General features: G+C 39.1%; 1 protein-coding gene across 1 annotated transcript in view; it reads left to right on the top strand.

Annotated features, from left to right (window-relative positions):
* The first annotated feature begins 473 nt into the window (after positions 1-473).
* Positions 474-24,939, top strand: part of TCEA1 (transcription elongation factor A (SII), 1) — a 76,176-nt gene continuing 51,710 nt past the window's right edge. The window contains exons 1-2 of the mRNA XM_006900527.1: positions 474-536; positions 23,944-24,006. Of these exons, the coding sequence (XP_006900589.1) occupies positions 474-536; positions 23,944-24,006 (126 nt within the window). The remainder of the gene's footprint in view (positions 537-23,943; positions 24,007-24,939) is intronic.

Here is a 24,939-nt window from a genome sequence, read left to right as displayed (position 1 = left end):
GAACAAACTGGGGAGGAGGGTAGAGAGAATGGTGCAGCAATGAAGGAATGAAAACCCAAAATCCCTGTAAATGTTCATTAAAACTAATAAAATTTAATTAAAAAAAAAAAGAAAGTCTTCTTCTGGCTGCCTGCAGGGACTAAGCACCATGCTCCGCGCCGAGAGGCGGTCTGGCTTCTCGCTCACTTGGCGGCTCACAGGCGGAAGCCCCTCCCACCGCTCGGAGTCGGCGGTCGATTGGTCGCGCCTGCGAAGCGCGCGCGGAGTTCTGCTGGTGCTGCCTGTCCGGAGAGTGTGAGGCGCCGCTGCCGCCGCCACCGTGGGCTCGCTCGGGTTGTGAGGAAGGGCCTAGCTCCCTCCAGCTGTGTTGGCGCTCGCTGGCGCCGGGCCGCGAACCTGCGCTCTCCCTCTGTTGCAGTTTCGCTCGTTTCACGTTCGGGCCTGGGTAGGCACAAGAAGGACTGGCTGGAGTCATGGACGACGAGGTGATTCGGATTGCCAAGAAGATGGACAAGATGGTGCAGAAGAAGAATGCTGTGAGCGCGGTGGGCCACGGCCGGGGAGGGAGGAAGAACTGCTGGCTTGCGAGGTCTGGGTAGACAGCGGGCGGCGGGGCCGGGGCGGCTTTGCGCTCGGGCAGGTCGTGGCGGCGGCTCCGGGATGGCGGCGGCAATGCGGACGCGCCCGCCCAGGCCGGGCCGGGGCGGGCCGCCGCGCGAGGCCCCCAGTTCTCCGCGCGCTAGAGCTGCGGTACGGCTCCCGTCAAGAAGATTAAGGCCCATCTAGGTACTTGGAATCCGCCACCAGGTACCCGAGCTCTGGTGGCCCAGTAATAAAGAGCTTCACTGCCCATCCAAAATCACACGGTTCGAATCCACCAGCTGCTCCGTGGGAGAAAGCGAGGCAGTCACAACCCCATGTAAACTCGCTAGAGAGTCAGGGTCGGTTCGGACTACGTGGTACACGACGCAGTACCACCTTTGATCAAGTTAGCCATTAGGCTATGCGTCTCTCAGAAATTTCTCTTTTAAATATTCCTACTAGTAAAATGTAGATTTAAAGAGGCTCTTTATATTAAAGGTTAAAAAATCGTCAAAGACTATCCCTTTTGCCGTGATTGTTGGCAACCAGAAATGACATCAGGTAGAGGTTTGTGATTTGCTTTAAACATTATGTTATTAAATATAATAAAACTTAAAGTCCTAGATTTATGTTTGAAGGCTAAACATTGAGCTGATCACCTCAGCCACGGTACAGGTCTGTGTAGCAAACTTAATAGGCCAGTGCTGGCGTATGGCTTTAAAAATGTGTACGTTTTGAAGTTGAAGTGTCCAGAAAGAGTGCTGATGAGTCAGTACCCTGACCAAGTGTGGTGCTGGCGAGCTCAGGTCCGTGGTGCTTTAGGCTGCAGACCCGAAGGTCCCGCATCGCCAGCTCAGTAGGAGAAAGTAGTCTCCTCCAGGGCGATTTACAGTAACCTAGGAAACCCAGTGGAGGGGTCAACTGTGAATCAGAACTGACCGAAAGTTCAGGTGTGATGCTAGATGGATTTGGGCAAATGCTAGTGAGAGGTAATTTCAGAGTGGGGGTTTATAGCCATTCTCAGCGGCATTATCTTGTTACTGATGATATGTATTTATATGAACATGTTTCCTTATGGTTTGTATGCAGTGGAATGCCTTTACTTTTGCGTTTTTAAATGCAGTTGTGTGAACCACTTTCAAGCCTTGGTTTCATACTCCTCTCTTCGGCTATAAATATGCACTGAGTTTACTCCCCTATCTTTAGTATTTTCAGTGCAGATATGTCTGGAGTTACTCAGTCCTATCTATGAAAGGAATCCCATGTCAAACTAACATGAAGGCAAAAAGACGTATTCTCTTCATATCTGTCAATCTGATGTGTAAAGCCAGGGAAGAACGATGGAGCAGTTGGCTTCCTGAAAGATTCCAGTCTTAGAAACCTTACGGGCAGTTATTCAGTTTGGTTCAATTCTTTTCTATCCTGTAGGATCTCTAAGGGTAGGAGTTCACTCCACTGCAGAAGACCTCATAATTTCCATTTTTTTTCATTTTTAAAAAAGTCGGATACATATTTACTGATCCCACATCAAGCCGTCACTTCTAGTTTACATGTATTCTATTTGGAACATAACTTATACCCCCAATAATTTTCATTTTTGAAAGAAATCCCACACACTGAAAGCAGTGCTTCCGTTATGACTGACTTTAACAACTTCCAAGGCTCAACTGACCCTCTGCTAAGAGGTACAAAAGTCCCCATCTAGCTGTCAGCAGGGTCCAGGAGAAAGGTAGTCTTCAGTAGTAATATAAAACACAGGCAAAATTGTTATGTGACTCTCATAACGTACTTCCAGAACTCTGTCGCAATAAATTTTCCACATTTAGAAATTGCGTATTAGAAGGTAAGTACTATGTTTATCCGGTACCAGGGACTATGTTTTCCAAGAAGCTTTCTGCCGGAGTGCAAAGTTAATATTGAGTTAACTTTAGTCCTTAAGACCTCAGTCATGTTCTGGCAACTATCTAGTATTTAATTTCTTATCTGTATTTGCAGTTTTGGTTTTTCAAAATATTTCCTCTTTGTCTTTTAATGATTACCTGTGCCATTTGGTCTTCCTTTTGAAACCACTAAGTGATGAGTTCTGAACGTTGTTCTTATTTGATGTCATTTGCTGATAAGACAACATTTGATATACTGAATGTTTTGTTTGGGCATCTCCAGAATTCTACCAGGCAACTTTGGTGGCTTAATGGATAAATAATTGCCCTGCCAACTCAAAGGAAACGCTTCAGAATCCACCAGCTACTCTGAGGGAGAAAGATGGACAGCCTCCTGTATGGTTTTTGGCTTCTGAAAATCTCCTGGAGGGTCAGTTCCAACTCAAAGACAATGAATTAGGGTCGTTTTGGTAGAATTCCTTCATGGAAATGGCTAAGGACATTTATAATACAAGTCATTGTGTAGACATATATTTTATAGCCAGGAAATTAAAAGATGTATTGTGATGGGAAAGTCTGCTGTTAGGGACATCTCCAAAGTACTGAAGAGCAGTGGTGTGTCTCTGGAGACTAAGGTGCTTCTGATATAGGCCATGGTCTTTGCAATCACTTGTTATGCATCAGAGAGTTGGACAATGACTCAGGAGGATAGAAGGAGAATTGATCCCTTTGAGCTGTGATGCTGGAGAAGAGTATTGAGGGTACCATGGACTGCTAGGAAAACAAACAGATTCATCCTGGAAAGGGTCAAACCAGGCGACTCCTTGGAGGCAAGGATTCTGAGGCTTCATCTAACATACTTTGGACATGTTGTAAGGAGGGACCGGTCCTTGGAGAGGGACATCATGCTTGGTAGGGTGGAGGGACAGTGCAGGAGGGGAAGGCCCTCTATGAGGTGGATTGATTCAGTGACTGGGGTAATTGGGATGGCTGTATCGGAGACAGTGCGATTGGCACAGGACAGAGCCGAGTTTAGGGCTGTTGTGCATAGGATCGCTATGAGTCGCAAGCGACTTGACGGCACACAACAACAACAACATACCTAGAAGTACAATTGCCTGGCTCTGGGGATCACTCATTATTTAACCTGCAATGACCTGCCAGACTGTTTTTATAAGGGGCTACACTATCTTATATTCCCAACAGCAATATTTGAGGGTTCCACTTTCTCCATATACCTATCAACACGTTGTTATTAGGTGTCTTTATTATTATAACCATCCTACTGGCTGTTTTAGCGGAGTTAAGAAGAAGAGTTAAGAGTTTAGAAGAAGCAAGACTGGCCATCCACTTCTGAATAATGGGCCCTCAGAAACTTTCTCCATAGCAGTGGGATATTGTCCAAACTGCTGCAATATGAGCCCCTTAGATTGGAAGGCACTCAAAATACAACTAAGGAATAAGCTGCCGCCTCAAAGTGGACTCAGTCTTAATAATACTGATGGAGTACAGATTTCACTCAAAGAAGAACCTTCATTTGCTGAGTAGCAAGACTTAAAATAACAAACAGCTGCAAACATCCGGTACTAATTTGAATGTGGAATGAGGAAAATGAGTATGAGTTATCAAAAAGGAAATACATAAAGATCCATAACCCAGGATGAAATGGACTTATGTTATGATCCATTTTGGATCATGCAGTCATATGGCTATGTCAATAATGACAAATTGAAGAAGAGTGGTACTGAAATCATTGTCAAAATAACTTTTCAAGAACTATTCAGAAATACAGTACAGATAGGATGATACCCAAACACATACAAAGACCTGTTAATATGACTGCTATTCAGTATGCACACTGACTCCTAAAACCAAAGATAAAATAATTGTGTATTTTAACTAGTTTCTACAGTCTGAAGCATGTCTAATATGAAATCAAGAGGCATTAATAATTGGTGAATGGAATGCAAATGTTGAAAACAGAAGGATTGGTAGTTGGAAAATATGGCCTTTGTGAGAGAAATATGGCCAGGGATCACAAGATAGACTTGTCAATGATTTATTTATTGCAAATGCTTTTTTAAAGAAATGTAAATAATAACTAGACACATGGATCTTGCTTGATGGAATATGAAGGAATCCAATTGACCACATTTATGGAAATAGTAGAAAAAGATCAATATTAGCAGTTAGAATCAACTGTGGAACAGACCATTAGTTGTTCATACCTAAGATCAGATTGAAGTTGAAGACAAAATAAGTTCATGAGAGCCAAAGTACAGTACAATGTTGGATAAACTACTTGAGTTTAAAATATATATATATATATATATATATATATATATATATATATAATCTCAAGAATAGATAGGTTAAGCACTAACAACCTAAGAGCGACGCAAAGACTTGTGACATGACATCAAGGACATTGTCCATGAAGAAAGCAAAAAGCCATTACAGAAGGCAGGAAAGAAAGTCCAAAATACATGTCTGAAGAGACTCTGAAACGGGCTCTTATAATTGTAGAGAGCCAAAACAAGGGGAAGAAATGAAGTAAAAGAGGTGAATAGAAGTTTTCAAAAGGCAGCTCAAGAAGAAAAAGAAAGCATTATAAGGAAATATGCAGAAACCTAGAGCTAGAAAATCAAAAGGGAAGAACATGCTTAGCATTTCTGAAGCTGAAAGAGCTGAAGAACAAATGTTGAGTGATACTTAAAGAGTGGAAGGAATAGAGAGAATCACTGTACCAAGGAGAGTTAGTTGGTTGATGCTGAATCATTTCTGGAAGTAGAATATGAATAAGAACCAGTGGTACTGAAAGAATAGGTCTAAGCTCACTGAAGGCAGTGACAAGAAAAAAAATTATATAGATATAAAAATATATATATGAATATATATATATATATATAAAATAATATAGACTCCTGAAACTGATGATACAATTAAGGTATTTCAGCAAACAGATACAGACGTGAATTCACTAACTAGTTTATGTTAAGAAATTCCCTTCAAGAGGGAACTACCAGTTATTCAAACAATTGAGAGGAGGATATAGAACAAGAAGTATTATTGCTGATATCGGGTGGATTTTGTATGATGTTAACGAAAATGATGATGTTTATTTAGGTTACTGATTATGGAAAGATATTCAGTGATTAGAATTTAAAAATAAATGATAAATAACATTATGAGGAATGGGAATCCCAGAAGACTTAATTTTGTTCGTGAGGTCATGAATGGAGAAGTAGTCATTTAAACAGAAAAAGGGGATACTACTATGTGGTATAAAAATGAGAAAAACATCAAGATATCATGTTCAGTTTGTATGCTGATTAAGTAATCTGAAAAGCTGGAGTATATGAGGAAGACTATAACAAGGTTGATAGAAGACTCCAACAACCTGTAGAAGACTCTCCCAACAACCTGTCTTATGTATATGCACAATCTTGGTTGTGGAAAGTGATGAAGCTGTGAAACGGTTACTGAACATCATCAAAGACTGCAGTGCAGTCTTCAATATGGAATACTTGAACAACAAAAAAATCTTCACAACTGTACCATCATCATACCTTCACAACAGGCACCATCATCTTAAGTAAAGAAAAGATTAAAAGTTGTCAAGGATTTAGTTTTACCTGGTCCACAGTCATGGAAGCAGCAGTTAAGATAACAAATGATGTAATTGCTTGGGCAAATTTGTTGTCAGAGATCTTTTTAAAGTGCTAAAGAATAAAGATGCCATGTTAAATACTTAGGTGCTCCTACCCAGCCCATGCATTGTATTTTCAGTTGTGTCATGTGCATGTGAAAAACTTAAATTATGGAGATCATAAAAAAATTGTCAAATTTAGGAACTCTAATCAATGCCATAAACAGACTTGAATGTAATTGAAAATGCAGTTAGCAGGGGATAAGCTGGATGATTGGGACCTTCTAAAATTTAAATCCGTATGTACATTTAAACATTTTTCCAAAATACTAAAAAATAAAAAATTGGCAGTGACACATCTGATAAGGACCTCATCTCTAAAATGTATAGAAAACTCCAATGCTTCAACAAGAAAAAGACAATTCAATTACGAAATGGGCAGGGAACATGAAAAGAGACTTCACCAAAATTGATATTTAGATGTCCAACAGGCACATGAAGAAATACTTGGAATCGTTAACTATTCTCTTACTCATTGCTTTCAAGTTAGAACTAAATCATAGTTGGACCCCCACTGGTTTTTCAGGAGGCTGAAAATCTCAGGGGAAGAGATTGCTTATCTTTCTTCATCAGAGCTGCTAGTGGATTAGAACTGCTAGAAGGTAGGTGCCTTTGGATTAGCAATGCAACTCTCTATAGGCTAGGCCACCAGTGTACTCTTATTAGCTATTGTTATTATTATATGCTATCTAGTTGGACAAATAGATCTGTTTTGGAGACGGTGAAATCACGTTTCTCCTTGGAGGCTAGGATTTTGAAGCTCTGTCTCATTTTTGTGCACGTGGCCAGGAGACACCAGTCCTTGGAGAAGGACATCATGCTCGGAAGGGTGGAGAGACAGTGCAGGAGAGGGAGACCCTGGATGAGATGGATTGATACAGTAACTAGGGCAATGGGGTTTGGTGTGTTGAATTCAGTGAGACTGGCTCAGGACAGGGCAGACTTCAGAGCTACTGTACATAGGGTCGCTATGGGTTGTAGGTGACTCGATGCCACATAACAACAACAACAACAATCACAACATTCTAATTGGAACTGATTCATAACTGTCCCTCCCTCAGGTTTTCAGAGACTGTAAATTGCATGGGAGGAGATTTCCAGTCTTTCTTTTATGGAGCAGCTTGTGGATTCAAACTATCTACCTTTGGCTTGACAGTGCAGCTCCTTACCCACAAGGCCACCAGATGACCCTTATCTGTTGCTGTTAGTGTGTATCATTGAGTCAAAATAGACTCAAAGATGACCCTCTTGCAGGTTTTCAAAGACTGTAAGTTGCATAGGAGGAGACTGCTTATTTTGCTCCATTGGGGCAGCTGGTGGATTTGAACCATATGCCTTTGGATTGGCAGAGCAACTCCTTACCATTAAGCCAGCAGAGCTTCCTTATTAGCTGATTATTAGATGCACATCAAAATAGCCCTCGTCTCAGCCCTCGCACAAAATTAAAAAAAAAAAAAAGGTAAACATCAAATCCTGGAGAGGGGATTGAGAAATTGGCACCTTCATATACTGCTGTTGGGAATGTAAATTGGTACAAACACTATGGAAAGCAGTTTGGCAATTGAAAGATGGGAATACCATTTGATTCAGCAATCCCACATCTAGGGGAAATAAATAAGAGCCGAGATACCAACTAGCATGTTGTTGTTATGTGCTGTTGAGTCGCATATGACTCAGAGTGACCCTGTGTACAACAGCCCTAAACTCTGCCCTATCCTTTGCTAATCTCACCATCTCCAACACACCTACCCCCGATACCCCCGTCACTGAATCAATCCATCTCATCAAAGGTCTTCCTCTCCTGCGCTGTCCCTCCACTCTCCCAAGCATGATGTCATTCTCCAAGGACTGGTCCCTCCTTGAAACATGTCCAAAGTATGTCAACTAGCATACACACACATTTATTGTGGTATTATTTGCAATAGCAAAGAGTTGTAAAAAACCCAAGAATACATAAAAAATGAATGGCTAAAGAAACTAGTTTGTTCACACAGTGGAATGTTATGCATTACTAAAATGGGTCAAGATTTTGTGAAATACTGTATAACATGGATAAATCTAGAAAAAATTATAGCAGTCACAAAAAGACAGTTATGGTAAGAGATCACTATTGAAAAGCTATGCAAAGGTTTACACACAAAGTTGAGACATAACAGGGATGGAAAATGGTTGGGTGTAGGAAAAGGTGGTATCCAATAAGAGATTGAGTAGACATTTTAGTCAGTTACCTTAATCAGTGACAGGTAATGTTACCAAATGCCTATGAATGAGCGAGTGAAAAAAAAAAAAGATTTGTAAACATTCACTCAAAAACAAAGAAAAACCTTATGGAACTCAGGGTGACCATGGCTTGGCAATTGTATATTTAGAGAAACTGAAGCATGAAAGGTAGAAATAACATTCCCAAGATCTCATTCTGCCCCATAACTTTTTAATTGTGATTTGAGTGAAAGTTTGCAGAGCAAATTCGTTTTCTATTCAACACTTTGTCCACTTTATCTTCCTGACTACTTTGATTATAATTTTCACATTGTAATAGTATTCTTCCCACTAACCCATGTATTCCGTTACCATTCATCCTTCTTTCCTTCTGAGCAACTCATTGGGCACGTGCTGTCCTTTAGCTCGTTCTAAGAAATTTATTCGTCTTTGATGTTATTACTTAGACACCTGTTGTTTGGCTGAAAGTTGAGTAAGAGGGGTGATTTCTGTTCCAGAGTCGTAATCTCAGAGATCCACTACTCTCTATTGTGATTTAAAGTTTTGTTGCATGTTTTTTCTCCTACTCTGAATTTCTATTGTGATCTGTTTCAGAATGGTCAGCAGAGTAGCACCATCTAAATCTTCTGGACTCAGGGACATGATCCGTTAGACCTTTATGTTGATGAACTTTGATATTCTTCACTCTTTCTTATTATCAACGGGGAAATCAGTAGTTTGACCTTAAATAGCTGCTCATAAGCTTTTAAAACTACAGTTACTATTCACTAAAGTAGAATGTAAAATGTAAATTGTTAGGCCAGTGATCTTGATGTTCCCTGAGACTATGGTCCTGAGCTTCTGTGACAAGAGACTCATTACCTCAGTATGTTTGGTTGTGATTTAGAAGTTTTTATGGTTTTGCCCCATTTGCTCTACCAGATGCATCGATATTTTTACGGTACCCACAGATACAGAAATATCATTTGCTAAGCCTATATGGTCATGTGTATAGTGTTTTCATTCTCAGGCCACTCAGTGATACATAACAACAACAAAAGCAATAACAACACATACTGATCATATTACTTGTCAACCTGTATGTTCAAAAAGTAATGTCTATTACTGATAAAGCCACATTATGTATATATTATAGTATTTACACTTGTTATTTAACTCTTGTGTACTCAGTGCCTTCTTTTTCTTAATAATAGTGAGCTGTTTACCTCTTATTGCATATCACCTTTCCCATTACCCAATTTAATATATGTCTCTTGTCTAGTTACTAATTATCTTTTCCCTACCATCCTATCCCTAGAAATAATAAAGGTTTTTTTCTTTGTGCAAATTTTTTTTTTTAAAATTTCAGGCTTTTATTGGAGACTACGGGGGCCCATCCTTAGAGGTGATCACAGTTTCTTCAGCCACTTCAGGCTGAGCCTTGGGGGTCCTGGGGATGGCTGGGCATGTCATGCATATTCCCATCATCTCTTAAGGGGTATTCGATAGCTGTAGTGGGTGACCTCATTGATCATGGTAATATACTTGGTGTAGGGGCTTAATGAGGGCAGAATGATAGTGAAGCCCTCGATGGTGAAGGACATGACCAGCACTGGCTCCTTGTCCCAGGCATTCTTGAGGAAGGCTGTGAGTCTGGTTGCCACAATGGCATTGGCTTGAAAACTTTTTCTTAATTATTTGTAATAGTGAAGTCATATAATATTTGTCTTTTGTAATTATTTTGCTCAGTATAGTGTTCTAGGTTCATTCAAATCAGGAGGTATTTTGTAGATTGTTCATTGTGTTTAGTATTGTATAGTTAGTATTCCATTGTATATATACCAATGTATGATATAGTATACCATAGTTTGTCTTTTTTTTAAATTTTTTAAAATTTAAATTTATTATTAATTTCAGTAAAAATTTACAGAGACTTTGGATTTCCATTCATTCATTGTTGTACTTTTCTCCCCTCCCAACCCTCCCCCTTAATACATTACCCTCTTGGAAAAGTAAAAGAAAAATTCTTTCATTGTTTTGCAAACCCTCCCCCAGATCCACTCCATCATGTAGCCTTCACTTGAGACACCTGACATGACAAAAATACCTAATTACATATCCCTTTTAAACCGTTTTCTCCCTCATCTGTTTCAATGCAATGTACATTATTGAACCCATCTTTCTCAGTCTCACCCCAAACCCAGGGTCAGTCCTCTTTTATAACAGTGGCACCATGCAGTATTTGTCCTTTTGTGACTGAGATATTTAACTCAGCATAATGTCCTCCAGAGTCACCCATTTTGAATAATATTGCATGAGTTCCTTATTTTTCAATGCAGCATAGTATTCCGTTTTGTGAATATACCAGGGCTTCTCTATCCATTTGTTTGTTGATGGGCACTTAGGTTGTTTCCAACTCCTTGCTATTGTAAACAAAGCCGCAGTAAACATGGGTGTGCATATATCTGCTTAGATGTCAGATATCTGCTTGGATGTCAGTTATGATCTCTTTGGGGTGTATTCCCAGTATTGAAATTGCTGGGTCAAATGGTATCTCTATTTGTAACTTTTTGAGAAAGCGCCATACCGCCTTCCACAGTAGTTGCACCATTTTACACTCCCACCAACAGTGAATAAGCGTTCTAGTTTCTCCACAGCCTCGCCAGCATTTATTGCTTGCCATAGTTTGTCTTAACCATTCATCTATTGATGAGATTTCAGGTTGTATGCATATCTTGGCTGTTGTGAATAATACTGCAGTGAACATGAGCATATATATGAACATAGGTGTGTATATATTATTATCTTAGTTCTCATTACTTTAAGATATATGATTAATAGTTAGATGGCTGATTCAAATATTATTTCTGCTTCCAGGGTTTCAAGCAAGTTCTATACTGTTTTCTGTGGTTTCACCATTTTACATTCCCCCCCCTACAGTGTATTAGTATTCCAGTCTATTCATATCTTCACTAGCATTTGTTATTTTTTTGTCCTTTTTTTTAAATGTGTACACCATCTTTATTGCAGCACTTTTCACAGTATAACAGAGATGGAAACTACTCCAAGACCCGTCAACTATCAAATGGCATTAAAAAAAACCCAAATAACTCTTAATACATTCACATAGTGAAATACTATGTAACATTGAAAATCAAGGAAGAATTCTTGAAACCTGGCATAAAGTGGAAAAATCTAGAGAACATTTTGCTGAGTGAAATAAATCAGCCACAAAAGAATAAATTGTATAATATCATCATTATAAAAAGCTAAAGAAAGATTTACAAACAGAATCGTTCTTATGTGATTACCAGAGAGAGAAGAGGGGAGTAAAGAAAAAGAAAAATAAAAAAAAGAAACAGAATATACACACACACATACATATATAAAAAAGAAAAATAAAAAAAGGAACAGAATAAACAATTTAAAAAAATATACACACACATACATATATATATATATATATAGTAAGTTAGAATAAACAGTTATTAAGACCAGATAGGCTATATCATGATGTATGAGGGGGAGAGTAAAACTGTCAACCGCTTCATTTTGTTTGGATCACAGTTAACATCCTTGGTATATGCAGCCAGGAAATAAGGAGATGCAGTTAAAAAAAAATATAAGACATGCATTACACTGGGAAAATCTGCAGTTAGAGACCTCTCAAAGTTATTGAGGAGTAATATCAGTTTGAGGAGTAAGATGCATCTGATTCAGGCCATAGTCTTTCCAGTCACTTGCTATGCATCTGAGAACTGGACAGTGAATAAGGATAACAGCAAAAGAATTGATGCCTTTGAGCTGTGGTGTTGGAGAAGAGACTAAACTCCTATGGAGAGCCAAAAGAACAAGGAGCTGAGTGCTCCTTGGAGGCAAGAATGATGAGGCTTCACTTCATATATTTTGGGCATGTTGCTAGGAGGAGCTGTTCCTTGGAGAAGGATATGATACTGGAAAGGGTGAAGGGTAGGCAGAGAAGAGGAAGACACTCAGCCTGGTGGATTGACCTAGTGCTGCAGTGGGCTCTTGTGTGTCAAGTGTGAAGATGGCACAGGATTCAGATCATTTGTTCATAGGGTTGCTATGAGTCATACTCGACTCAGTGGCACCTAACTATAACAATAACAACAAAATGGGGTAAAAAGAACACAATACAGAATAACTGGATTATCATAAATATTGGATATTATAATTTCTGTTATAAAGCAAAATATGTATGAATGATTAATAAACCAACATACTTTGTAAACTTTCACTCAAATTACAATATACTTTTTGTACTATTGAATGATGCTATTGTTGTGGGGTGGTGATGGTGAGATGATACCACATTGTGGTTTTGATTTGCATCTCTCTCTGGTGACAAATGAAAGAACCCTTCATAGTACATAATGTTTTGGGCTGTTAACTGAAAATTTTGTAGTTGGAATCCACTAGAGGCTCTGTCGGGAAAGATGGGCATACTCCCCTTGGAAAGATTTACAACCTTGGAAATTTCCTTTTTTTTTCTTTACCACATAGCAATCCCTTTAAAAGCCAAAGTTTATTTTTACTAAAAAATGCTCAAGAGAGTTAAAAAAGTCCAAAGGATCAACAACATCCAGGTTTAATAAAGCTTATAGTGAGGTGATGGCCATCATCTGTTCCTCCATTGCTTCAGCTTCAACTTCATTCAGGTCATTGTGACTTAGTGGAGCTGCTTCCATGTCATGACTAGATGTTTCCTCTACCTTCCCAGTGCTCATAACCTTGGAAACTTTTTGAGTTGCTGTAGTCTGAACTGACATGACAGTAGAGGGAAAGGCTGATGATACCATTTTTAAATTTGTCTTTATGTTGTACAGGTGTTACAGTTTTCTAGATTAGTCCCTTGTTTGATAATGTCATGATAAGTATTTCTTACCAAACTGTAGGTTTTCTTTTAGAGAAATCTTTTGATGCACATAAGGATTTAAATGTAAAATATTGTAGACATTGTGTTACTCTGATAGTAGGAGGGTTTTTTTGGTTTTTTTTTTTAGGTAAAAAAAGTAAACATAGGTTTAGTAGAATGTTACAACCCAAAGGGGTAGACTTCTTTTCTTGAAAGGAAATATGGAAGAGTTAGCAGGCTAGTGAGATGAGGCTCTGTTTATAGCCTCCTTGTCTGGCAGGGTATTGGTGCTGGAGTTTGCGCTAATGAGATGCCATGGAGAGTTGTTTCATGGGTGGTTCTCATTCTGGTCCCTGTTCTCTCATGTCATTCATATGCCGAAAGTGTCTACTGCTTCTGACATCACTCATGTGCCCAAAGCACTAATACTATGGATGTCAGAACCTCTTGTGGCTGAGATAGACATCTGTCTTGGGGGAAGTACACCAGTACACCATGATTGTGCTTCTTAGAGGCAAGGATGGTGACGCTTTGTCCCAATATTTTGGTCTTGTTCTCAGGAGGTGCTAGCCCTAGGGGGAAAAAAAACACAACAACCCACTGTGCTTGGAAAAGTATAGAGCTAGCAAAAGAGAGGAAAACCCTCATTGATATACACAGAGACTACAACAGTGGGTCTTGAGAATGTTTCAGGATAGGTCGAGGTTTCAAACTGTTGTTCATAAGGTCACTTGGAGTTGATGCAGTGATCCCTAACAACAACAATAGCAAAAGAAGGGTAGGTAGGTAGGTGGGTAGGATACCCTGTAAAAATTTGTGTTGGCCCGAAGGAAGCTAGGGTCAAGGTGCCTGTCTCAGAATCACTTCTTGCTGCTTGAGGGAAGATTCTTTGGTTCTGGAAATAGATATGCTGGTCCAGAAGTAAACTGAGCCAGAATTTCTTATCTCTAGGAAAAAGTTGGGGACAGGCTGGAGTGTGTATGAGAGTAGGGCACTAGCACCTAGAAGGAGTTCCTGGTGGTGGGAAGGTGAGTGGAAGCAGGGTATGCAGGCTGGTACTCTGCACTCCTCTGTTTGCAGTGTGTATGTGACATGCACCTGGTATTTCATTCTTCTCATAGCACAGACTGTACAAGGGAACAGTGACTGGCTACTAGCTGTGATAGAATAAGGGATGCAATCAACTCTGGTTACCAGGGGGTTGTTGGGTCACACCTCTCTGGTTGCTAGCCACTATTGTGGGCAGTCTTGCAGTCCTAGGTGGTTGAAACATTATTAGGTGGCAGAGCAGAAATTAAAAATCTATGCTATGCTAGGTTTGCAGATAATTCACTGCTGTTTCTCTTTGTTTACTGTTGTGTATTTTTTTTTCCCCCCTCAACTTTTTCTTCTGGTCTGTTCCTAGTGTACTTCTTTGTCCTTTATTTGGAAGCTCTGGATTACAGGGGTATCATCCACATCTGTTTCAGTTGGTTTCTCCTCTTTTTGTTGTAGAAGGTCTGATTAGCTTATCTGCCTAGCCCCACCATCTTTCCAGAAGCCCTGTTTCCAAGATCTTAGGCAGTTCAGTGAGTTATTTAATATGGCCCTTTTAAGTCTTTGAAACTACTCCTAAATGATTTGCTGAGACTACAAATTAGGTGAGTTCTGGTGGCCTAGTGGCAAGAACCTGCAATCCCAAAGGCACCTAGCTCAAGGCTGCCAGCTGCTCTGTGGGAAAAGGATGGGCATTATCATCCTCTTTGATTTCTTGCCTTGGAAGACCCTTCCCACCAGAGGATTAGCTATGGGTCTGCCCTGACTTGATGGTAAACAACAACAACAAAGGGATTGGATAGCTTTGTAATCAGGTAAATAAGGTGTATCTCATTCTTATGGGAATAGAACTCTTATTAGGGGGAGTTGGTCAATTTTGCCATCTGGCTTTACTTCAGAGCCCAGAGTTGAAAGAGTGATCATACCACCACCAAGAAAAGAGTCAAAAGTGGAATATATTCTTTGCCTTCTATTGAAATGGTGAAAATAAGGGAGATGCAAGATGCCATCATGAGATCATCAGGAGACAGCATGAAAAAGTTGAATGCCTTTAGAGCAGCGTGTTTCATACACATCATGGTGGCTCTGAGTACTTGGTGGAGAGAGGTTTGCTCTCCCAGAGAACTGGGTTGGTTGTCGTCCCTTGTCCTCTGCTCCCCGCCCCCTGAGCTAGAGCTGAGTGAATACCTTTGAGCCAAACACTTATTGGTCGAATAAATGGGTGTCTTGGGCACTTGTCGGTAGAGTTAAAAGGGCTTTTTCACACTTGCCTGAGCAGAGGCCAAAGGGCTAGAGAGTTGAGAGATCAAGGGCCAGAGAGTGGCACACTGAGAAGAGGTTGCCGTGACTGAAGAATTGTATCATGAATGGCTTAAGATCCTGAGTTAAAGTCTTTATTTTTCTAATAAATATTGTAATTATGACTATTGTTTGTGAGTTCACTGGTCATAGCAGTGAACTATTAATCCAGCAGAATAGTAGATAGGTAGTGCCGTCTTTTGGAGCAACAGTTAATGTCATAATTGTTAGAAAGGCCAGTGGGTGGTGGCATGTCTAACTTGAGTTTTGGGCTGTTGATCTTGATTTTCCTTCTCTTCTATGAAGTTTGGGTAGATCGGATGCCTCAACCATGACATGCTTCTCTGAAGGTTAATATTCTAGATGTGCCAAGGAGTGGTTTTAGTCTTATATGGTTGCTATGAATTGTAATTGTTTTGGAAACAGTGTTCTTTTGGTTTTTAATGTTTACTAAGTGACATAAGATGCATTTAAACTGAACTTAACGTTCTTTCCCCCCTCAATTGTAAGTTCTTTTATTTTCTTGTATCTCCATGAGAAGAGGGGTGTTTGTAGCCAGAATTTTTTTTTTGTGGGAGTGGACAAGGGTGCTCAATTAGAATGTTGTTGTTATGTGCTGTTGAGTCGCTTGTGACTCATAGCGACCTGTGTACAACAGCCCTAAACTCTGTTCTGTCCTGTGCCAATCGCACTGTCTCCAATAATACCCATCCCATTACCCCAGTCACTGAATCAATCCACATCATTTACAAAATGCGAATACATTGTTTTCAAGAACAAATTCTTTCAAATTCCTTCACCCATCAATTTGTACAACCCCATGATTAATCTCCCAAACCCCCTGCACATCCTCATCTCTCTGCTTCCAACCCCCCCTGTCCTCTTGGATACTTATACTCATTCTCCTAAGTTAGGTAATAATTTACAAAATCATTGCTCCTTCATGTTGCGTAAGTAGAATGTACCATAATTTCTCAATTCTCAATCCGTTCTTTTGTGATTGGACATTTGGTCTATCTCCATGTTCTTGCGATAGTGAATAATGAATAGCGTGTTTTTAAAAAAATACTTATTTTTGTTAACCAATGATATAATGAATATGTAAAACTGAAATGAATATGAATATGCTAACTCAAAACTACTTATTGTCATCAATTTGGAACTGACTCATAGCTGACGCTCCATTGGATTTCCAAGACTATGGGAAGAGATTGCTCATCTTTGTCCCACAAGAGCCGTTGATGGATTAGTACAGCCTTTGGGTTAACAGTGCAGTTCCCTATGAACTCCACAGAGCTTAACAGCCAGTACTGTAAACTGGTGCTTTTAACGTGTTATCAAGAGGGACTGGTTATGTCATGCTTGGTAAAGTAGAAAGAAGGTGCTATCAACTCAGTGAGCAGCGATTCTGAACCTTGCTGTACCCTGTGCTATCCTCATCATCTCAGATATACTTGAGCCCATTAATAAAGTCACTGTGTCAACCCATCTTATTGAGGGTCTTCCTCTCCTTCATTGACTCTCCACCTTTCCAACCATGATGCCTTTTCCAAGGACTAGCCCCTCCTTTAATGTTATGGATTTGATACAATGACTGCAACAGTGGTCTCAAAACAGCAGTGATTGTGAGGATGGCCCAGGACAGGGCAGTGTTGTGCTTTGTACATAGGGTCACTGTGACTTGGAATTGATTTAGTGGCTCCTAACAACAACACTGAACTAAATTTGACAGTGGAAGTTAGAGTCTTCCTTCTTCTTGCATCATCACCCATATGAGATGCTGCAATTTCATAGTGTTGACCTTTCTTTGCAAAGATAGGATATAGCATCTTGTTTTGCAGTGCTCCTCACCTTGTTCACCTAGTGAAACTGCCACTAATGTCATGTGAAAGACAGTGGTATAAGGAAATGTTTTCCTTGCTTTTCTACCCTCCATCTATATGATCTTGGATAATCATTTTGTGAGTTTACGTTTCTTTTTCTGTATAGATGAAGGTTTGAAAAAGACATTTAAAGGTTTCTACTGGCTTAAATTCCCTGAAGTCAAAAGATTTCTGTCTTGTTGCTTTGTTCTTAGCACTGAGGAGCACACAGTATAAGAGTATTTGTTGAGAAGCAATGTTTTGTAATTTGGTCGAACTAGTCAGGTCATCTTTTATACATAGTGCTAGTTTCTTAACTGAGCTTTAGTTTTTTTCTAAAATGAGGATAATAGAGTACCTGCATACGTAGGATTGATTGTGAGATGTAAAATATCAACACATATTAACATTCAAATTTTGTTGTTACTGAATTAATAATTTATTATAATGGTCCCTGTTTTGCCATTTTACCAGTTGGGCCATTAGAGTGGTTTACTTTTTAAAGAACTTTGAGGGAAATACTAATTTTACTAATCTAGAATAGAATTATTAGGAGAAAGATTATAGGTTCATGTCAGGTGTCATCTTTAGCCCCAATTTCCTGTAAGAAACCTGTCTAGAAAGAGAAAGTATGACTGAATGAAGGCAAATCTGTCATTTGATTTGGAAAGGAACTTAAACCTTATGCCACAATGACAGTGCTTTTGTGTTAGAATAATCAACTTTATATTAACAGACAGCTTTATTTGATTTTTAAAGGTCACTGCTTTTTAAGGGAGTCCTAGAAGTGTGTTTTTTCTAATTAATCCTAGGTCAGCCATGACTCAAAAGACTGTGGAGACATGGTAGAGGAAACTAGCCATAAAAAACAGGATATAGGTCTAAAGCCTTTAGTTTCTGATATGTTTGAATTTTAATTTTTTCCAGATTTTATAAGGATTAATATGGTACATAAGTTATATATTACATTGTATCTCTCGTAAGATTTGGGCATTTCCCAGTAGTCAGATTGTTAATATTTCTACACTCAAATGTAGGACTCTCACATTTAGTTAAGTATTAAAATAACTTTTTAAGGCTTAAAATATTCTAAGAATAAAAGAAAAATTTGCTTACTATGTAATCATAAAAAGAGTCAAGTAGACTAGAGGTAGCTTAATTGATGATACCTTTACTTGGCTTGTGTTTAATAAATAAAGTGATACTGTGAGATTCCATGTTTTTTACTTCTTTGGGGCTTTCTTTTATCTGGGTCTGCTGTGTTTAATTGAATTCACAATTTGGAAATCAGAGTAAATTACATGCTTACTTGGCCAACTTGCCCTTTAGTGATTTATTTTCATTTGTAGAATATCAAACCCAGAGTGAAAGCTTGGAGAATTAATATCAGTGGCTTGGGGAAAAAATACTCTTTGAAGTGTGGTTGTGAAGAAGAGTGGAAATAAAACCAACTAGCTTTACAGACTACAAAGCTAGGCCAAAAGTCAGTGGTATTTAACTCTTAAAGACTTATTAGGCAATGTTGGCATTATTAGGTTCTTCATATAACATATATAGGAGTTGAAATTGACCTGTTGTTTTTATTTGGCATCAAGTACAACTCATTGTAACCCTATGATCAGAACCATATCTTATCCTGTGCTAAATCATCATTATCTCTACACACTTGAGCCTGTTCTTATAGTCACTGTGTCAAGCCATATTGTGAAGTATCTTCCTTTCTTTCACTGACCCTTCCACCTTTCTAAGCATGATGTCTTTTCCCAAGGAATCGCCTCTCCTAGCAACATGTCCAGAGAATTCTTGTAGTTTTGTCATCCTTGGCTGTAAGAAGCATTCAAGACACATATCTCTTTGTTCTCTTGACAGTCCGTGGCATAGTCAATACTTTTCTCCAATACTACAACTTAGAGGCATAATTCTTCTGTCATCCTTATTCATTATCTAGGTTTCATATGGTAGCAAGTGATTGAAAAGACTGATCTTAAACAGATGCATTGTAGTCTTCAAACTGACTGACATCATTGCTCTTGAGTAATTTGGGGAGATCCCTGACAGATTTTTCCAGTGCAGTATGTCTCCTGATTTCCCGACTGCTGGTACCAAGACTGTTAATTGTGGACCCAAGAAAGATAAAATCATTAACAACTTCAGTCATCTATCTATCTATCTATCTATCTATCTATCATAATGTTGTTTATTGACCCAATGGTGAGGATTTTTGTCTTAATGTTGAGATGCAATCCATCTTGAAGGCTGTAGTCTTTGATCTTCTGCAGCATGCATTTCAAATCCTACTTACTATTATCAAGTAAGGTGGTGTCATCAACATAATAAACATAGGTTGTTGATGAGTCTTATTCCTTCTATCTTGATACCACGTTCTTCTTCATAGAGTCTAGCTTCTCAAATTATTTACTCGGTATACAGATTGAATAGTTAGGGAGGAAGGATATAGCCCAGACACACACCTTTCTTGATTTTAAATCACTCAGTGTTTCCTTGCTCTGTTCAGACAAGAGCTTCTTGGTTTAGGTATAGGTTTTGTATTCTAGGATTCCCTTTTTTTTTTTTTTAATTTTTAAAAATTTTTTTATTATTTTTGTGTGTCTACTGTCAAATTGGAACTGACTGATAAAGGAGCAGATTGCTCCTCCTTCTGCAGCAGAGCATTTGGTGGCTTCGAACCGCATCCCTCTAAGATTGCAGTGCAGCTTCTTGCCCCTAGGCCACCAGAGCTCCCCTAGGATTCCCATTCTTAATGTTAGCTATAATTTATTATGATCTACACAGTCAACTCTCTTTACATAATCAATAAAGCACAGACATTCTTCTGGTACTCTGTTTTCAGCCAGTATCCATCTGGCATCAGCAGTGATTTCCCTGGTGCCATGGCCTCTTCTAAACCCAGTTTGAACTTCTGGCAGTTCTCTTTCAATGTCCTGTTCTAGCTGTTTTTGGATGACCTACTTCCTATTAAATTGACTCCAACTGTGCACACCCTCATGCATCAGAGTAGAACTGTGCTCCATAGGGTTTTCAGTGGCTGATTTGTAGTAAGTATGTTGCTAAACCTTTTCTCTTCAACACATCTGAGTGGACTTAAGCCACTAAACTTTTGATTAGCAGCTCAGCATGTTAACAGTTTGCATCACCCAGGGACTCTGAAGACATCTAAAACCAGCTTCACCCTCCAAAAAAACCAAACCATTTGTGATTGAGTGAGTTCAAATCATGGTAACTTAATTTGTTCAGAGTTGAAATGTCCTCTATAGAATTTTCAAGGCAAGTAACCTTACATATTGCCAAGCTTTTATTTTGAGACATGTCAGATGAGAGGTTTTTTAAAATTTTTTAAAATTAATTTTAATGACGTTTAGAGACTTAGGTTTCCAATCATCCATTGTTACACCATCTCCCCTCTTCCCCAATTCACTCTTCTCCTTGAAAAGTAAAACACTTTCATTGTTACCCAGTCCCTACCTCCAAGTCCACTCCACCGTGCAGCCTTCATTTTAGACTCCTGTCATGACAATAATACCCAATCATATATTCCTTTTAAATCGTTTTCTCCCTCATCTGTTTCAATGCAGTATACATCATTCCTCCCCTCCTTTGCCTTCCCTCAACCCCAATGTCAGTCCCATTTTGCAACAGTGGCCCTATGCAATATTTGTCCTTTTATAACTGAGATATCTCACTCAGTATAATGTCCTCCAGGGTCATCCATTTGCCATAATATATCATGAGTTCCTTGTTTTTCAATGCTGCATAGTATTGTGTGAATATATCAGAGCTTCTCTATCTGTTCATTTGTTGATGGGCACTTGGGTTATTTCCAGCTCTTTGCTTTTGCGAACAGAGCCACAGTAAACATGGGTATGCATATATCTGCTTGGGTGGCGGTTATGGTTTCTATAGGGTAAATTTCCAGTAGTGGACTTGATGGGTCAAATATTATTTCTATTTGCAACTTTTTGAGAAAGTGCCAGACAGCCTTCCACAGTAGTTGCACCATTTTACACTCCCACCAACAGTGAATAAGGGTTCCACTTTCTCCATAACCTTGCCAACATTTGATGTTTGCTGTTCTATGACATTTTGCTATTCTTACTGGGGTGAGATGATATCTCATAGTTGTTTTGATTTGCACCTCTTTTAGAGCTAGGGATTTTGAACATATCTGCATATGTTTGTTTGCCATCTGAATGTCTTCTTTGGTGAAGTGTTTGTTCATATCCTGGAGGCACATCAGATTACTTTTGCACTGCCGCCTTCTTTTGGCACCAGGTGTATCATTCATTGCTGATGTTAGATGGATCCTGGCTGAAAGCAGTGAATAACAGAAGAATGTCTATTTATGCTTTGTTGACTGTGGAGACATTTGTATGGATCTTAACAAGTTATAGCTAACATTGAGTAGAATGGGAATTTCAGAACACTTAATTGTGAAACGTGTACCTAGACCAAGAGGCTGATGTGTGAACAGAGCAAGGGAGCACTGTTGTTGTTAGGTGCTGTTGAGTCGATTATGACTCATAGCAACCCTATGAACAAAAGATCTGAACCCTGTGCCATCCACACACATCCTGATACAGAAGAGCCCATTGCAGCAGTCACCATGTTAGTCCACTTGATTAAGGGTCTTCCCTCTCCTTCACCAATCATCCACCTTTCCTCGCATCATATCCCTCTCCAAGTAATAGCCCCTCCTAACAACATGCCCAAAGTATGTGAGGCAAAACCTCATCATTTTTGCCTCCAAAGAGCACTCGAGCTGTACCTTCTTCAAGACTTAATCTGTTTGTTCTTTTGGCTGCCCATGGGATGTTGAGTGCTTTTCTTCAGCACCACAGCTCAAGGTGTCAATTTCTTTGCTGTCATACTTATTCTTTGCCCAGCTCTCAGATGCATAGCATGTGATTGGAAAGAATATGGACTGAATTAGATGCACCCTAGTCCTCAAACTGTTACTACTTTTCAGTAATTTGCAGAGGTTCCTAATTGCAGATTTTCCAGTGCAGTGCATCTCCTTATTTCCTTACTGCTGGTACCAAGGGTCTTAGTTGTGAATCCAAGCAGGATGAAGCTGTTGATGAAGGGAACTATACATGATTTAAAATTAAGAGAACGCATCAGGGCTGTATTCTCTCTCCATATCCATTCATTCTATATGCTGAGCAGATTATTTGTGAAGCTGTACTGTTTGAAGAAGAATGACACAAACTTGCTTGCTGAAAGTGAGTAGGACTTGAAACACACTTATTGCAGAAGATCAGAGAATACAGCCTTCAATGTGGATTGCATGTCAGCATAAAGAAAACAGAAATTTAACACTGGACACATCATGATAGATGGAGAAAAGACTGAAACTGTCAACTTCATCTTGAATCCACATCAATAGCCTTTGGTACCAGCAGTAAGGAAATTAGGAGATGTATTACACTGAGAAAATCTGCGTTAGGGACTTCTCCAAATTATTGAGGAGTAATTATATCAGGTTGAGCACTAAGGTGCATCTTTTTAAGGCCTTGGTCTGATCACTTGCTATGCATCTGAGAGCTGCATAACAAATAAGGTTGACAGAAGAAGAGTTGATGCCTTTGAGCTGTGGTGTTGGAGGCAAAGATGACAGAGCTCTATATCTCACGAATTTCAGGACTGTTGCAAGGAGGGGTTATTCCTTGGAGTGGAACATGATGCTTTGGAATGACAGGATGTAAGTCTTACTTTGTTCTTTTTTCATGATTGTTTGAGCTGTTCAGGAGCCCCTGGCAATTTCAAATGAACTTGATGATTAGCCTCTCTCTATAGAAATTCTGAATATGTTATGCTACCATGATGTTTTCATGATAGTGTAGAAAATACATTTTACATTTCTCTTTGTAGGACATGCATGTAAACAAATACTGTTAAAATAATGTATCACAAAATAATACATTAAAGCTACAAGCCATAACCTATAAATGGATTTTATGATCCTCTGTTGAATTGCAATTCTTATTTGAAAACATTACGCTTTTCTACATTTAGTGAGGTGATTAGGTTTTAAAAACCCAGATCATTATGCAAAAACCTGCTTTATTAGAAAATCGAATGGCAACATCGTCACACATTACATCGTTCCCTAACTGTCAAGCCACTGAGAGTCCTGGTCCAGCCAAACTGACGTATAACCTTAACTCTCAAAACCAAAATCATTCTTACAGTGCGTCTCAGCATTCATAACTGCCAGATATATGTTATTAATGTGCAGATTAGTGGGGTAGTGGATTTTTATTGTCAGAAATGCAAAATGGCAGATAACAGGGATCAGTAGCTGAAGGGGAAGAGTGTATATGTGTATGCGTGTGTGCATACACACTCTGTATGTGTACCTGTATCTGTTCCCACATGAATAAGCAACCCATAGTGATTTTGGGATAGAAAACGAACTCATTTAAATCACTGGTTAGTTTTTAATGTCTTGTGAATTCTGTATAAAATTATCATGTTTTCCAGGCTGGAGCATTGGATTTGCTGAAGGAGCTTAAGAATATTCCCATGACCCTGGAATTATTACAGGTATGTGTTTACATATAATACAGTTGGTAAACACATGGTAGCAGTATGCCTTATGCTAGATCTTACTTAATGTCTAATAAAGGCACGTGTATACTTTTATATCACCTTTGAAAAGATTTTGTACCCTGTTGTTGTTAGGTGTTACCAAGTTAGAATAAACTTACGGCTAATGGTCCAGCTGGTTTTGGAGGCTGCAAATTGCAGAGGAGGAAACTGCTTATCTTTCTCCCGTGAAGCAGCTAGTATGAGTTGAGCCACCTGTCTTTACGTTGGTATTGCAGTTCCTTATCCAGTAGTCTACTAGAGACTCTCTATATAATTTTTTTAATTGGTAGTTGACATGAAATACTTAATATTTTTGAATTCTAGTCATGATAGTTAATTGTTTAAGTATGTAACTGCTAGCCATAGTTTGATTTTTGAAATAATCCATTTGCTCTGTGTGTAGGAGGAAGACTTGTTGATTTGCTTCCATTCAGATTATAGTCAAGAAAATCATATGGAACAGTTCTGTCTGCTCTGTTACATGGGGTACCTGTGTGTCAAAAGTTGACAACACCTAACAATAGCAACAGGATTAAACAACTTCTGTAGGGTTTTCCCCCCTTTCTTTAAATTTTCCTTATTTTTGTTTTTGGGAGTACACACAGCATTATATATTTTTTAAGTTCTGTAACCATTCTGCCCCTTCTTTTCTGAGGTGTTTCGCCCACATTTACATAAAGCCACTGCCCTGCAGTTTACTATCTGGTCTTTTGAATTGCTGCTTTTGTCAACTTGGTCCCATATAGTTAGTTCTTCTTCTCCCCCCCCCCTTTCTTTTTAAATTCCCAAGTATTTATTTGTATTTTTTAAGAAAGAGGATTATTATTTTTTTCCCCTTATTTTGTGGATTTCCATTCATTCATTGTTGCACTTTTCTCCCCTCCCAAC

The sequence above is a fragment of the Elephantulus edwardii genome, unplaced genomic scaffold, assembly GCF_000299155.1.
Source record: "Elephantulus edwardii isolate Elephantulus edwardi_28Jun2011 unplaced genomic scaffold, EleEdw1.0 scaffold00287, whole genome shotgun sequence".
NCBI lineage: Eukaryota > Metazoa > Chordata > Mammalia > Macroscelidea > Macroscelididae > Elephantulus > Elephantulus edwardii.
This window is presented reverse-complemented; position numbering and strand designations above follow the sequence as displayed.